General features: G+C 44.0%; 1 protein-coding gene across 12 annotated transcripts in view; it reads left to right on the forward strand.

The window, feature by feature from the left end:
* Positions 1-15548, forward strand: part of BCAS3 (BCAS3 microtubule associated cell migration factor) — a 300833-nt gene that overhangs the window by 125812 nt on the left and 159473 nt on the right. For all 12 annotated transcript variants that reach the window (XR_005954169.1, XM_041425421.1, XM_041425419.1 and 9 more), the window contains one exon: positions 558-655. Coding sequence is in view for 11 of the 12 variants with exons in the window: in XM_041425421.1 (XP_041281355.1) it covers positions 558-655 (98 nt within the window). In the remaining variant the exon portion in view is untranslated. The remainder of the gene's footprint in view (positions 1-557; positions 656-15548) is intronic.

Here is a 15548-nt window from a genome sequence, read left to right on the forward strand (position 1 = left end):
TTGCTGTCATTTAAAAAAAAAAAATATATATATATAGGTATACACATGCAGAAAGAAAGCAGAAATAAAAAGAAGTAATACAGATCTGTGTTACAAAAGGAATCAACAATTGCAAATGGGTCTTTAAAATCCTGCTGTTGAGGAGGGCAATGGAGGCTTTTTAACCAAGTTTGGGTAGGGTGATCTTTTTCCTTTGAGGCTTCCTGAGACCTCCCATCTGAGCCATTAGTTGGGAATACCCACTTTGAGTCTCTAGGTGGATTTTCCCAATCTCAGGTGCACCAAGCAAGGGAAATCAGAACTTTCCAACAGCTTTTAAGCAATTTCACAATTAAATTGCTGCTTGTCCCAGGTGATTCTCGTTTGGGTGAGATTGGGTCCACCCGATGAGGTGGTGGACGGGTGCAGTCACCATCCTGGACCTGTTCAGAAAAGGACTGGACGTGGCACTCAGTGCCATGCTTTAGCTGATGAGGAGCTGCCAGGTCATGGTTTGGACTTGATGGCCTTCAGGGTGTTCTGCAGCCTGGCTCACTGTGTGCTTGTGTGGTTGCCAGGATCCAGCCGGTGCGCTCGGAGCCCGTCAGCATGCCGGGGTCACCGCGGCCCGCGGCCGACCGGCGCGGCGTCTCCACGGTCATCGATGCTACTTCAGGTAGGAGCACCCTCATTTCTGTTCCACATTCAGCAGCCTGCTCTTTTGTTTTGGCTGGTAACCTGTGTACTAATAGTTGCCATCGAGGTTGTCCTGGTTTTCTGCACCACAGGGTAAGTGCTGTCTCGTACAAATACTCGATCCTGCCGTAATGATGATTTTTATTTCCCCCCTCCCTTACCACTCAAATGTGAAATCACAGCATTGTGGTAAGATCTGGACACACTATTTATGTAAAGTTTAACATGAGCTATAGAATGCTAAAAATTGCCTAAACTAAAAAGCAGAACATTTACAAATACTAACACTGAAATGCTTTTATTAATGAATGCCTAAAGCATAGAATATTACAGTTCCATCTCGTTTATAAAATAGCTTTCATTGAAATGTAATCATAAATGTAATTGATTTCTGTGAACACTCGGGACAACAGGAGAGTTTATCTAATGTTTGTGTAATAGGCACATTTTCACTGCTCTGCTCTGAAAAGAGTGTGTAGATTTAATACTACAGTGGTTGTGTTAATATCAACAGAGTAATAGATGTACTATAAAGTTCTCTTTTCCCCTCAGTGCTGGGGAATAGCCTGTCTAAAGAAACAAGGGCAGCAGCAGAGCTTTATGTTCCAGTGCAGCTGTACAGCGTCTGAGGGTCCACACAGCAGGATTTTGTCAAATAAAATCTCTCACAAGTAGAATTATTAAACACACAGCATTAGTCAAACAGTCAAGTCGGAGAGGATTTTAATCTTCAGTGATTTGAAAATCCCTGGAGACTCCTGATTGGATTGAGGTTAAACTGTAAAAAGAGACTGTAACACATACAGAAAGGGGTTTCTGAAGGTTGGTTTAAAGAGAGTTAAAATAAAAGCTCCTGTTTCAGACTCTGTTTGCTGTTTGATGTAAATGCTGAGTCCAAGATACTTCATTGTTTGCCAAATGAATTTATTTGGGTATTACAGGATATTTCATATATGTGTTTATAACAGAGTTCAATAGTAACCACATTTACTTTGGATATTGAGAATTGTCCTTATAAATTCCATTTCAAATATTTAAAAGTTGTTAAATTAATTCCTGTTGGGCTTAGACAAACATCTGCTGTTGGTTATTGAAGGGGAATTTTGTTTGTTTTACTACATGGCAAAGTAATTTTGAAAATAATTGTTTGATACAGAAGAAAATATTAATGCATCAGTTATGGTTTTTTTTTGACTAGTTCATCTATAGTTATTGCTCCTAAAAGGTTCCAAGTTGTAATCACAGGAGTGCTTCAGGGTGTGTATGTGACACTTGAGATTCTGAGTGATTAAAGGAGAGCTGTGCCTCACTATCAGCTGATACAGAGAGAGATCTCAGCATTATCAGGGTGGGGATTTTTCCCTCCTGTGTAGGAGCAGTGCCTTCACCTGTGCCAGGGATGTGCAGTAATTCTGAAATGTGAGCATTCTGTGACTGTAGCACTTCCTAAAGCTGTGTTACTCCATCTGCAACAGAAACAATGGAAACACAGGACTGTGCCTCTTCCATGCTGAACAGCTTTTCCTGAGGTGTGGATGGGGCTTTAATATGAACTGACTCATGTGAATGTGATGAAGCCTCATTTATAATGCCTTTAACATGTGTGTCTGTATTAAAATTGCCAAAATCCATTGTATACATTGTTAGGACACTAAAAATATATTTACTGTACAGCAGTGACTCAGTTTGGTTGTAACACTTCATAAGTTTCTTGTAAACAATACATGGGTTTTGTCAGGGACATGCTGATGGCAGTATTTTATTTAGTTCACCCAGAAAGTTTGGGTTGGAATTGATTTTTGATTCAGGGATTTTAGCATCTCTTTGCAGGTTTTGTGTTGCCTGATCCTCACTCTTTCCCATGCAGAACTTAGGGGCTCAGATTCTAAATAGTGTGATGGTTTAGGGGTGTGAATTGTTGCAGAGGAAAGGAGACACAAGGAAAATATATACACTTTTTGAGATTACAAACTGTTCTTGTCCCAGGGCCCAGCAAAGGAAAGAAGAGTATTTTATGCTTATTTTCTTCTCCTCCCACCTCTGAGATGTGCACAAAACTCCATTAATCTCAGCTGTGGATGGGAAGGGTTTGGCTTTAACACCACTCATGTTCAGCACTGGGTTTTTGTGCTCCAGTCCACCACTTTGAGTATTCTCATTTCCTGCTCTTCCCACGGCGTGCCCTACACAGCTGATGTTCTTTATGGAAAAGCCATTTTTAGCTTTGAAGGATTTTTAAGTAGGTCATAAATTTTTCCTGCCTGAGCTGAACCAGGAAGTGATTGTTCAGCTCTGCCCCTGCACTGGAGCCTGTTGCACTTTATGAAGATGCTTATCTGGAGCTTTGATTGCCTGTTGCTTGGAGATGCAACCCGAGTGGCGCCTCTGCTTATCTGACTCATCACTTCTCCTTCCTATCAAAAGACTTCAAGTACATGTTTATCATCTCCATTATCCTTCTGCCATTCCCAATAGGTTCCTTCCTTCTCCCCCATTGGTGGCAATGCTGTTGTTGAATTTATTAAGCATTTTGTGTGCCCTTTTTTTTTTTTTTTTTAAGCATGGCTTTTTCCTCGTGTGTCTGTAAAACTGTGGTGTGCTAAGGACAGTTTCATAAGATCACTTGGAAAAGTCTTCATTTAAAAAGTGCAAAATTCAACAAATAATGTTGTTATCAATAATGAAAATTTACAGTGGCATTCTCAAGGTGGGTGGCTGAATCTGTAAAGGTTATTTGGATGTGTTTTAAAAATGCATATTACAATATGATTCTCTCAACTCAAAATTCTCCTAAGACACTCTTATCTGCTTTATTTTTTTCAAGAAAAGTTTGCAAAAATTCAGTCACCTAAAGCTACTGGACACTTGTCCCTCAATGCACATATTTGAGTCATATGCATCAGAGAGAGAATATACCCTCAAGGATTAAATGCACTGTAATTCCAGATGCTGTTCCAGATTGGCAGTTGGAAATGTTAAAGGGGGACAGCAGTGAGTTTAAATCTTTGTAAAGCAGGAAGCCTTTGGTGATAATGCAGCAGCAGAAGCACTGCACAGGTAGGAGCTGCTCACTGTGTGCAGCAAGGAGAGGTGTCTGTTCCTCCTCCCCAAAGGTGTGCTCAGGCTCTGGGCTTAGCTTTGACACAGGTGGGTTAAGCCTTAGCAAGTCAGGCTCTATTTATGAGCCCAGAAATGAAAAATAAACCTTAAAGAGTCCTCCTGTGTGCAGGTGATGCTGCAGATGAAGGTCTCACTCTGTACACACCCACACCAACCAGGCACCTCTGAATTTTCATTCTCTGACCTGTGGAGGAATGACATACATGATATGTGTTACATGTCTGAAAAAGCAAACCTGGTGGGGCTCTCTGAATAATGAATGATGCAGAAATCAGGGGTATGGGCAGGTTAGGATATCTGTACAGTCAATTCTCAGCTTCCAGAGCTGGAAAAGCTCCAGAGAAAGGATTTTGCAGCAGTTGCTGGTCAGTGAGTTTGCCCACAGAGCTGCACTGAGTGTTTCCCTTCAGCTGCACCCCAGGTGTGGGCTCAGGTCCTCAGGTGTGCTCAGTGACTCAGTCCTGCTCATTTAAGAGAAGTGGCTGCATCTGTGTGTCTGTCTATGGAAAGCCTTGTTTGTTCCCTCACACAAAGAGGTTTTGGACACTTACCATCAGCCAAGTAATGATTTGGTTGCATTGCTAGTAGAGGATGAGAACATTGACAGAGGAATTGTCTAATCTCTTGTTTTGCATCAACCTCTTCCTTTCCTGCTGGGAGGAGATCACAGAATAGAATAATAAATCTATTTATTTCTTGCCTAGAATAAATACAGAAATTGAGTGGGAAGGATTTCAGTGAATGGCATTATTTAATGAATAAAATTAATTTGTAGAAGAAAAAGATCCTGAGGATTCTTTTCCTCATTAATTGTGTGTGGGGTGGAGGGAACCTTAATGTTCTCAACTGAAACCTGGTGAGTGCTGTGCTGCAGGGGGATGCACACATCATTTTTTAATGAAGATTGTTTATTACTGTTGTATGAAACTCTGACAGTACTAAGCTCTCTTCTGGTTACTTCAATCAATGCCCACTTAAAATCAGCTTGTAATTTAGTACTTCCCTCTCTTTTGTGTGTGACTGGCTGGTCATGGACAGAGAGTTCTGCCTGCAGAGGGTTTAATGAACAGAAGAATTGATGGGGGCTTTGTGGGGGAGGGATTTGTCCTTTTATTGTTCATCACCACACCTGTGAGGCAGAGACCAAGGGACAAATTCTTACTGTCCAGCAATGCTCTCACTTAGAATTTAATAAACACTTCTGCTGTCACACCTTAAACCATCTGAGCTCCTTTCTGTTGTATGCACAATCAAATATTTATTCCCAAACGCTGTACACCACAAAGTGCTGCCTGGGAGCAGTGCAGATCAGTTATTCAGGTAGTAAAGATGTGTGAATGCAGCTGGCAGATGAAGTCACCACCATTGTGAATTCCCAGGCTGGCCCTGCTGCCACAGGCAATAAATGCCAGGCTGAGCCAGGGCTGGGCTCCCATTGCAGGAGCTCTGGTGTCAGGGCTGCCCTGCTTGAGTGGAGGCAGCCAGAGCTGCAGGGCCATGAAATCAATCCTTGACCTGAGCCTGTAATTACCTGCCTGGGATAAAGGTGGTTTGTTGTGGCAGATAGAGATTGCACTCAGGCCTGCAGAGGATAATGCTGAGCTTTGAAGGCAAGGAAGGGGTTTGGCCCCTGGGCTGTTCTTCACAGTAATTGAGAGGTTTTAATAATGGGCAGAGAACAAGCTGCTCTTAGGGGGCATCACCTGTTCAGCAACACAAAAAACCAGCCCAGCGCTGCTTGGTTTGTAGCTACTCATGCTGTCAGCCTAAATTTACATGAGTTTAAGCTATGTTTCTTTCCTGGAATAACTTGTGTGCTGATCCTGTTAATGTATCTATTTAAAATGCTTATTATGTTACCTATTTGCATAACATTTTCTGCATTATTCCCTGACTAGTGACAGCATGTGGGATATCTCAGGTATCTTTGTTTCCTCACATGTGCTCCTGCTCTCTCTATCCAGCTCATCTGCCTTGCTAAGTGTATGTGTATGCATGAGCTGCATGATGCAAAATTCTGGTACTTAGAATGTTTTCAACTTGATTTATTTCATCTAATTTGAGAAAATGTTATCTGATGATTTTTCATCCAGCTCATCTGCCTTGCTAAGTGTGTGTGTGCATGAGCTGCATAATGCATAATTCTGGTACTTAGAATGTTTTCAACTTGATTTATTTCATCTAATTTGAGAAAATGTTATCTGATGATTTTTGAAGAGAGCCTTAAGACAGAAGTGACTCTCCCAGGCTCCAAGATGCCAATGCAGTGTACATGATTACATCTGCAAACAGCTATGCCCTATAGACTGGGGAGATGTGAGGAGAAATTGAAGTGACCTGACACTACTGATGGGGCACTTGCTGCTGGATCATTGCCTGGACTGGGAAAAGACTCAGCTGCAGGGATCCATGGAGCAGCATTAATGTCTTGAAACACTGGTGGGTGTTTTCTGGAGGCAGGAGAAGTACACTGGAGAGGACAGGCATGGGAGCAGCGAGTGAAAGGCAGCAGAATCATTAGATGCTGATTTAATTTTCCACCCTGTGATGATTGTGGGTGGTTTAGTCAGTTCTGGAGGTGGCAGCTCACTCCCCACAGCACAGTGTGGTGATGTGGGGTAGCTTTGCCCTGCAAGGGACAGAGGAGACTCCTCATCCCAGTTTGCCTGTGGTATAACTGAGCAGTCTGATAGTGATTGAAGCAATTCATCTCTTTTAAGATGGTTGTGTTTCAAACCAAGTCTGTATCAGCTTAAAAAAATGCTGCTGCATGCATCTGATTTCAGTGGTGCAAGTGAAAATCAAAAATCAGCAATTCCCAGGCCCTGCTGTGTTGGGTGGAGTTTGACTTTGAGCAGTTGATGTTCCTGGAGGTGCTGCTCTCCTTGTTCACCTGCCCCAGGTGCTTTTTGGCCCAGCAGTTCCCCTGTTGATGTCACAGCTCCCTGAGTGAACTGTGACCTCCCCAGCACCATAACCAAATCCAGGGGAATGGTTTTTTTCTTCCCACAGGAAGATAAGTTGCAGGGGGCCCCCAGGGCCCTGGTGCTGGTCCCTGGCACAGGGCTGCTGCTCGCAGACAGTTGTTCCTGTGTCACACACCCTGCCTGACGCGTGTTCAGGGCTCCATTAGTGCAGCCTCTGCTCAAGTGTGAGCCACTAACTTCCAGCTGGGGAAGGCACCTTCAGTTCACATCAGCTGAAAAATTGCACTGGGCTAGAGCGTGGTGTAAGCACAGAAACACCACGGGTTTATTTAGGGGGGAAAAAAAATCATCTTGTTATCCTGGGTGTTTTGTGCCAGTTAACAAAAACTCATTATTAATACGAGATTCTTATGTGCCCCTTAATTATCTTTCATCAACAGCTGTTAATGCTGTGTGTAGGTAGCTTTAAAGCTCTGAATAAGTGGGAAGTGTTGATTCTAATCATATCTGACACCACAATCTTCTGTGGAACAACACATGAGCTGAGATTCCCGATGGGCTCCTGTAGGATACAATATTTATTATAGCTGGAGATCTAAGAGCTCCCAGCTACTGTTAAACTTACAAGAGATCCAGAAACCTCAGTGTCTGTACTTGTGTTTTGAGAGATTGCACAGAAATAACACACCACTGGTATTTGCAGGCAGCGTGTGCATTGACATTTCTGCTCTTTTCCTACACTGCTTAAAGGAAGCATTTTGCAAATCTTTATCTTTTTATAAGCTTGTAACATATTCTAAGCTCATCTATTAATCTAGACTGCTTGAAATGGCCTTAAAATGGGTGTGCAAATTAAAAGAGTATTTGGATTTTGGAGTGAGTATTGTTTCAGGGAAAGCTTTATTTGTAATCAGTTTATAATAGAGACATTTTTATTTAGTGATTTCATTAATTAGGCTTTATCTTTCAAAGTATTTGTTCACCATTTCCCATGTTTGCTTTGGAAACATCTAAATATGCCTCATTATTTCTTGTTGCCACTTTGGCCTGCAGTCTCTGTTAGATGTTAATGGTTTCAGCCATCAGGATTCTGGTTCTGATCCTCCCCTCTTTTCAGGAGGTGTTCCAGAACATCAGCCCTTGTCCTCAAGGCTCTGCAGACCCTTCCTTTTGTCTTTCATTTTCCTCCTGCTGTAATTTTTAATGTAGTATCAGCATAAGCACTTACTTTCACCACTGTTAATCCAAAAGGAGCAGGTTTTAGCAATTGTCCATCAGAGTGTGATAAGGATGAGTGAGCAGAAGTGTGGATTTGGGGATGTGACACATAAAACTGAGCTCTTTGGCATGATAAATTAGCCAGGCATTTCATCTACTCAAAGGTGGAGTTTAATACCTTGAGGGTGTTCCAATCACAGCCTCCTCACCCTTGCTACTCACTGGAGTAAAGATGTTCTCTGTTGGGAATAAATATTTATATCTTAAGTTAAAATACAGCCTGTTGGTGCTTACTTGTGTGTATATTTTATTGCCTCAGTGACGTAAGGGGTAAAGAAACAGATGGAAAATATTTTGTTTTCCTTAATTATCCACCACTGTGGGATACCCATTGGCTTGGAGCTGTGGCTCCTCCCCTGCCTTGGACTCCATCCCTGGCATCACCCCAGCCAGATTTTAATAGTTCTTTATCTGCTGCTTGTGTTGCTTTTAACTTTCACTTTTTCTTACAACCCAGGCTAAATTGGGTGCTGGTTACTGCTCCAGCTCTGGCTGGAGAGCTCTGAAAAGCCAAAGCTGGTGCCAGCAAGTGGCTGCTGCAGAGAGCAGGAATGGGAGCATGGGGTGAAAGGAGCCCCTGATTGTCACCATCCTCCTCCTCAGCTGCTCTGCTGTGCAAGGAGGGTCCTGGAGGTCCCAGCCTCCAGCTGGGGGGCTTTTATTCCTGCTTGGAGCAGCTCACCTGGGATGTTCTCCTTCCAAAAGAAGGAGTATCTGAGTCTCTTCTCTCACATGAAGCCCACCACTCCCTGTTCTTCAACCTGGTGCTGCTCCCCTTGTGGAGGTGAGAACAGGCAGGGCACAGTCAGCAAGGACAGAAAACAAGTTTGGGGTATTGGCATCATTATCCTGGATCTCTGCAGGTGAGAGGTGGTCCCTGAGCCCTGGTGCCCCAAGGCTCTGCTCAGTGCAGGCCTGGAAAATGGAGCAAGGGAAAAGCAAAAGGTGCTGATATGAACAACATATGGTTTTTGCTGGAGTTTGGCCACAGATTTAAGGCCTCAGAGTGGATTCCTGGGGCCTTCGTATCCTATCCCAAAACCAACACGAAAACCTTTCCAAATACATTTTATAAGCTCTGAGATTGTAATAGTCCTATCAAAAATCCCATGTCCCCAGGTCAGCTGGGGTGCAGAGCATCCTCTCCTGAAATCCCAGGCTTGCCAAGCCTTTCTTGCCTGGCATTTCCCTGCAGCAGCAGCAGCCCTTTGTGCCTGGTGTGGAGCAGCCTGGGGGCTCTGGCCCAGCTGCTGGCCCTGGAGCTCACATCTGCTCAGGAGTGCCTGGCCCTGTGTCCCAGCTGGCCCTGGCTCCCCACAGCCCACCTGGGCTGCAGGATAACTGCTGCATTTGTGAGGCTTTGGCACAGCTTGGAGGAGTGGGAGTTTTGGGAGCTGGCTCTGCCATCCCCCTTTGTGCTGCGTTTCCTCCGTGCTGTTGGTGTGAGAAGTGACACATCCATAGCATTTTTCAATTTGGGACACTGCAAAGAATCCTGACTATTCACTCAAGGAAAGTGCTTAATTAATTTTACCTAAGTAAGCACTTACCTTAATTAAGTGCTTACTTAATTTTACCTTGATGCAAAAAAGCAGGAGAAGGCACTGTTGCAGTAAGAATCTTGCTAGCTCCTTGCAATTCCCATTAACTGGGATTTTCACCTCTATTATTTACAGCAGGAATGCTGAGCAAACCACTGAGTACTCTACTTTTTGCCCATAACTTAAAATATATTTTAAAAATAAGGATGATTTTACTTGTGATTGAATGTAAGATGTGGTAAATGGCCGTAGATCATCTGCAAAGTTTTTGTGTTGCTGGTGGATTTTTAACAAGCAGAAAGTTGCCGTGAAAGAATTTGGAGAAGCAAAAAGTACTCTGCTAGTCTTTTGGTTTTGGTGTTTGTGTTTAAGCTCTAGGAAAAAAACCCAAATAAAAGCAAACCAACACTCAGTATACAGTGAAATGTTTGCAGGGAGCTGCATCTTAGCACTGAAGTTAGATAAAAAATTCACTGTATTGTAAGTGAACCATTTCCCCCTTGATTTGTGTCCAAAATATGAGGAAAAATCTTGCAGCTGCAGTATGCATTTTACAAAAGAACATATGCATGCATTTAAATCATTTACATTTCATCTTTGCTTTCTCTTATTTTTAACCCATATTATGGTGAGTGACAGCATGTTTGGAAAACTGAGGTTGAAAGCAAAGTTTAAACTTTGATGCCCAGTAAGCTGAACTGCCAGCAGGGCTTCACTATTTCATGATTTTATTTCAAAGTTTGGCTCATGCTTTTTTCCTTTCCCTCCAATGAAACGTGATTGAAACTTTGTGAATCTGCCTGACAAAAACAAAATTAAATTATACTGCAGTTGGTTTGTGCTGGTCCTACAGTTCCTGCAGAGGAAGCTGCATCCTGGGAGGATGCACAGCTTAAATATGTTCTGTTCTCAGTGAGATTATTAATTGGTGATCATTAGGTGGTATCAAATATTCCCCATGCCATGAAATGTTTTTTTCTGGGGCTGAGGAGGGGAAGGTGGAGGGGCAGCAGCTCTGTCTGCCGTGGCCATTTCTCAGCTCTGTGGAACTCGGAGCAGGAATGACCAGGAGCTTGGGCTGGGGGTGTGATGCTTTGTTTAGTGCCATCAGCAGGCAGCATTCCCCGCTGCTGTGCATGAACAAATAAAATCCAGCTTTATTGGCCTAGTTATGGCCTTTTAATAACCCTTCAGTGAGGGATTGTGCAAGGCGTGAAGTGTGAGCGCCCGCCCGGGTCACGGCTCGTGGGGGGACAGGGAGCTGGCACGGGGGGACAGGTGAGGGCTGCCCCCTTTGCCAGGGGACACAGAGCTGGCATGGGGGTCACAGGTGAGGGCTGCCCCCTTTGCCAGGGGACAGGGAGCTGGCACGGGGGGACAGGTGAGGGCTGTCCTCTTTGCCAGGGGACAGGGAGCTGGCATGGGGGGACAGGTGAGGGCTGCCCCCTTTGCCAGGGGACAGGCAGCTGGCAGGTGAGGGCTGTCCCCTTTGCCAGGGGACAGGCAGCTGGCATGGCACTGGCAGGTGAGGGCTGTCCCCTTTGCCAGGGGGACATGGGGGTGGCAGGTGAGGTCTGTCCCCTTTTCCAGGGGACACAGAGCTGGCAGGTGAGGGCTGTCCCCCTTTCCAGGGGATCATGGAGCTGGGCTGTGCAGAGCAGCAGCACCATGCAGAGGTACCCAGTGGTGCTGGGGACTGGGCTTTGTCACCTTCCCCTCGTCCCACAGAGCTGCCCTGGTGTGGCACTGCCATTGGAGCGGTGACAGGACACGGTGCCAGCACCCAAAGGTGCCCTGTGAGGAGCCAGCCACAGCCTGGGCTCTGTCACACAGCCAGGCTGGTGCAGGCCACCAGAGCTTGGGTGCACTGCTGCCTCTGAGCCCTGGGGGTGGCAGGGACAGTTTGTGCTTGTAAGTGCAGGTTTGCAACTGATTTGGCACACACAGAGCCACAGGGTGTGCTTGTAAGTGCAGGTTTGCAACTGGGATATTTGCACTCATCTCTTGGATTCAGAGCTCAAAATACAAAGGGATTAATTCCTAACAGCTTGCAGAATTTTTTCCTCATTGTCTTCACCTTCCTCAAGAGTTAAACTTCCAGTTCTTAATTTATTTTCCTGGTAAAGATTGACTGATAATTGAGGATGTCACGTGGAGGACCTGTAACTTATTTGTATATCCATCCTTGCATGTTTAAAACCAAGTCAAGAAACTAATGAGGTTACAAAAATATTGCTGATCCTGAAGCAAATACAGTTGGAGAACATATGCTTTGGTTTTACATTTCTGCCTGTAAAAGGTGACATGTCCCGTGTTTGTCATTTAATTTAACATTCTATATATTTTTAAACGGCTGTATGATTTGAAATCTCCAGATGCCAGGCTTTGTGCTAAATGAGGTTGACAGTTCAGTGATGTGGAAGGCCATTATCTCACCTTTGTGCTTCTAAACTGTAGCCACTTGCCTCTGCCTGCTCATAATGCATTTACTGCCTTACAGCCCAGGAATTTTTAACACCTATTGAAAGCATTAATTAGCTATGCCACACTGATGAGCACTTGAAGTGAAAAGCAAGAATTGATGCTGCTCTTGGAGTTGGTATTTCTCCCACTTCAAAGGATAAGGAGTACCTAGAGAAATGAAACCCCATATTTCTCAGCACACTCAAGCTGTGAAGCCCTGAGTGTGCCCTGGCTGTCACCACAAGTGACAATGCCACCTCTGAGCTTCTGTCCACATCCCATCCCTGTCTGTGCCTGGGACATGAGGCCATGTCCTGATAAACAGCTCTGAATGGCTCCATCCCTGCCAGCTGGTGCTATCTATAAACCAATAAACCAAAATTCAGCCTTTTGCATCCCATTACTGCTGTCCTGAGCCAGCAGGTCCCAGATAGGATCATTTTCCTCTTGGAAAAGGGATAATCATTACTAGGCCTGTTGAAGTTGAGTAATACAAGTAACCCAGAAAACCAAAATTCAGCCTTTTGCATCCTGTTACTGCTGTCCTGACCCAGCAGGTAGTATTATTTTTCTCTTGGAAAAGGGATAATCATTACTAGGCCTGTTGAAGTTGAGTAATACAAGAATAAATGTGTCAATTGGATCTTAAAAGCTCACCAGCCTGAAACTCTCCCTCTTGTCTGGTTGGGCCTCCAGTGCCTTTGATCACCATTTTCTCCTCTTTCTCAGCAATCTTCTTGGTTTTCCCTGTTTTCCTGGGCCCTTGTGACAGTGTTCTGCTGCAGATCCCAGCTGTGCTGAGGCACCAGAAGGTTTGTATGATTAGTCAGCATTTGGTTTCCATACATAGCAAAAGTCTGGAGAAAATATTCTTATACATCTTTCCAGGCAGTAGGATCAAAGCCCTCTCTAGGTTCTCAGTTTTAATTTATCTCTTCTTGCTTGTTGTAGAAGGGACATCAAATGGAATCCATGTTTGTGGGAGGGAAGGGAGCCCTTGGCTGGGTGGTTTTGGGAGCAGCATTCAGCCCAAAGCTTCACATCCTGCCCTTTCTTCCTCCATAGCATTGCCAAGCTCTGAATTTTGGGCTCTTTGCCTATGTTTCTACCCAGCTGTGCCTTCTTTCTTTGAATCCTGGGACCTCTCCCATTTTTGTTTCATTTTTCCTCAGATTTTCCTCTTGCCTCCTGTCAGAGCTGCTGAGCACATCTTCACCTTTGTCACAGTGTTTTCTGTAGTTCTTAATCCCTGTGTTGGCTCCTTTTCTCTGTAATGTGTGCACAGCTCACACCCTGCATTGAAGGAATTCTTGTTCCTCTCTCATCTTTGAAGTTTTTTGGTAAATTCCCCCAACCTCTCTTCCTGCTCCTGGTATCTGTCAGTATTTGCCTGGAGGAGTGGCTGCCCCATCCCTGGAAGTGTCCAAGCTCAGGGCTTGGAGCAATCTGGGGTAGTGGAAGATGTTCCTTCCCATGGCAGGAGGTGGGAATTGATGATCTTTAAGGTCTCTTCCCACCCAGACCATCCCATGGTTTGATACTCCTCCACAAGAAGCAAAGATCCGGAAAATAAGATCTGAACCTTTTCCAGATCTCCATCATCCTTGAGGTGTCAGCTCCCAAAGCTGGGACCCCCACCAGAAATGTGAGGACTAACAGCACCTGGAGCTGGGTCTGTGTCAGGAGTTCCCTGGGCAGGTGGATGTTGTGGTATTAGAAATTGTATTTATGTCAGCTTTATTAGGTCCCTTTTTCTGTATCTTTCATTAGATTCTCACAGCAACAATTTGTAAACCTGGATGTTTTTGCAGTGTGGGCACTGCTGGAGACAGCCAGAGGTGACTGTCATTAGTGAGGAAGCAGAATATTTTAATTACACAAATCCTGTAACATTTTCATCCGAGCAAGTTTTCTGCATTTTCAGCAAGTGAGGTAAACCAAGACATTTGAGACCTTTTTACATCACATTTTCAGAAAGGCCTTTTTTTTTTTTTAAACTCCTGATAGAAGATCTGCATTAAAAAAAAACCCACATAATTAGTTTGATTTCAGTCATCTACTCAACATTTCTAAGGCACTTGCCAAATGATCCCAGGTGTGGGATTGCAGCAGGTAATTTCCTGTGCTGTATTTGTGTGGATGATTTTCTGTGTTAGAAGATGATATCAGCTCACCTGGCCCCTCAGTGACAGAGAAATCCTTTGTTTATTCATTTAGTAGGCAGATTAACCCTAATGAATCTGGCTTCCTGGAAATAGATACAGGGGACAATAGCAGAGTGAGGAGTGGGGAGAAATGGGGCAAATTCCCTTTTCTTTCTTCACTTGGAAATAATGGTGGCTTTCAGAGCAGGGTGTTTTAAATCCGAAAGGAACGTGAAATATGTCAGCCAGAAATTCTTGATTTTGAACAAAAACTTTTCTTTTGTGCCTCAAAGAGCTACTGGGACATTTGTTAGTGTGCCTGCTACAATTCTGCCCTGCTGAAGCTGTTGGAATGTTTTGCCCTGTCAAAAATTGGGATAAAGTGAGCGTCTGAGATGCTTACACTTCATTGTTGGAGGACCTCAGTGTGTGTTCTCTGGAGTATGAGGTATTTGTTAATTAATATTTCTGTGAATTAGAGGTTCATCGTATAATCTGTGTAAGTTAATCATCCATTGTACAAGACAGCCAGAGGAAAGCATTGGAGTAGTGATGGCTGAAACAATTTTATTCTTTATGGAAATAAAGCTGTGCAATGTGTGTCAAGGTGTGCATCGTGTTTCTGTTACCTGGGCAGCTGTACTGGGCAGGGGGCAGTGCCCATACAGGGTTAGGCTGCACATTTTGCTTTATTTTCAGCTGTTCTCCCATCTTGAGCTGGCTCAGAAAAGCTTTGAGGAGCATTTCAAACAGCTCAGTTCCTCCTGTTCCTGCCGTGGGATGCATCCAAGTGTTCTGCACCAGGCATGAAAGGCTGTGCCACATTTATTTAAATAAATGAGCAGTAATTTCTCAGCTCTTGTTGACATCACACTGGACTATTATTCACAGCACAGTGTGAGAATCTGCCTGGAAAAGCAGTGAATCCCAAAGCCCTCTGAAAAGAGGGAAGGATGGTCACTGGCTGCAGGGATATAAATCAGGCTCGTGGTGTTACAGGCAGAGTCCCCTGCACTATCACTCGGTTTATGTTTGAACAGCATGAATAAATTAACTTATTCCATCTCAAAGAGGGAATAGTGCCATGGTGAATTAAGCTGTGTATATGTTACTAATTATGTATTTTTTAATGCAGACACACATTAAACAGTCAGGGTTTGAAATCAGGGGGAAACCTTGTAGTTTGCTAACTCAGATCTCTGCTGGAAGCTACCAGTCAAAGTGTAGACATGAGTACAATGAATGATTTGGCTGCTTTTGAGAGAGGAACAATTTCTTGCATTTTTATGTGACTGGTACTCGAGATACATTATTCCCAAGACATGGATGTGTAGACACAGATGTGAAAATCTCTTAACTTCCAACCAAACTTTTCCAGATCTTATCACTATAATTTATTC

This window comes from Onychostruthus taczanowskii, unplaced genomic scaffold, assembly GCF_017590055.1.
Source record: "Onychostruthus taczanowskii isolate IOZ18803 unplaced genomic scaffold, ASM1759005v1 scaffold89, whole genome shotgun sequence".
In the NCBI taxonomy this organism is placed as follows: domain Eukaryota; kingdom Metazoa; phylum Chordata; class Aves; order Passeriformes; family Passeridae; genus Onychostruthus; species Onychostruthus taczanowskii.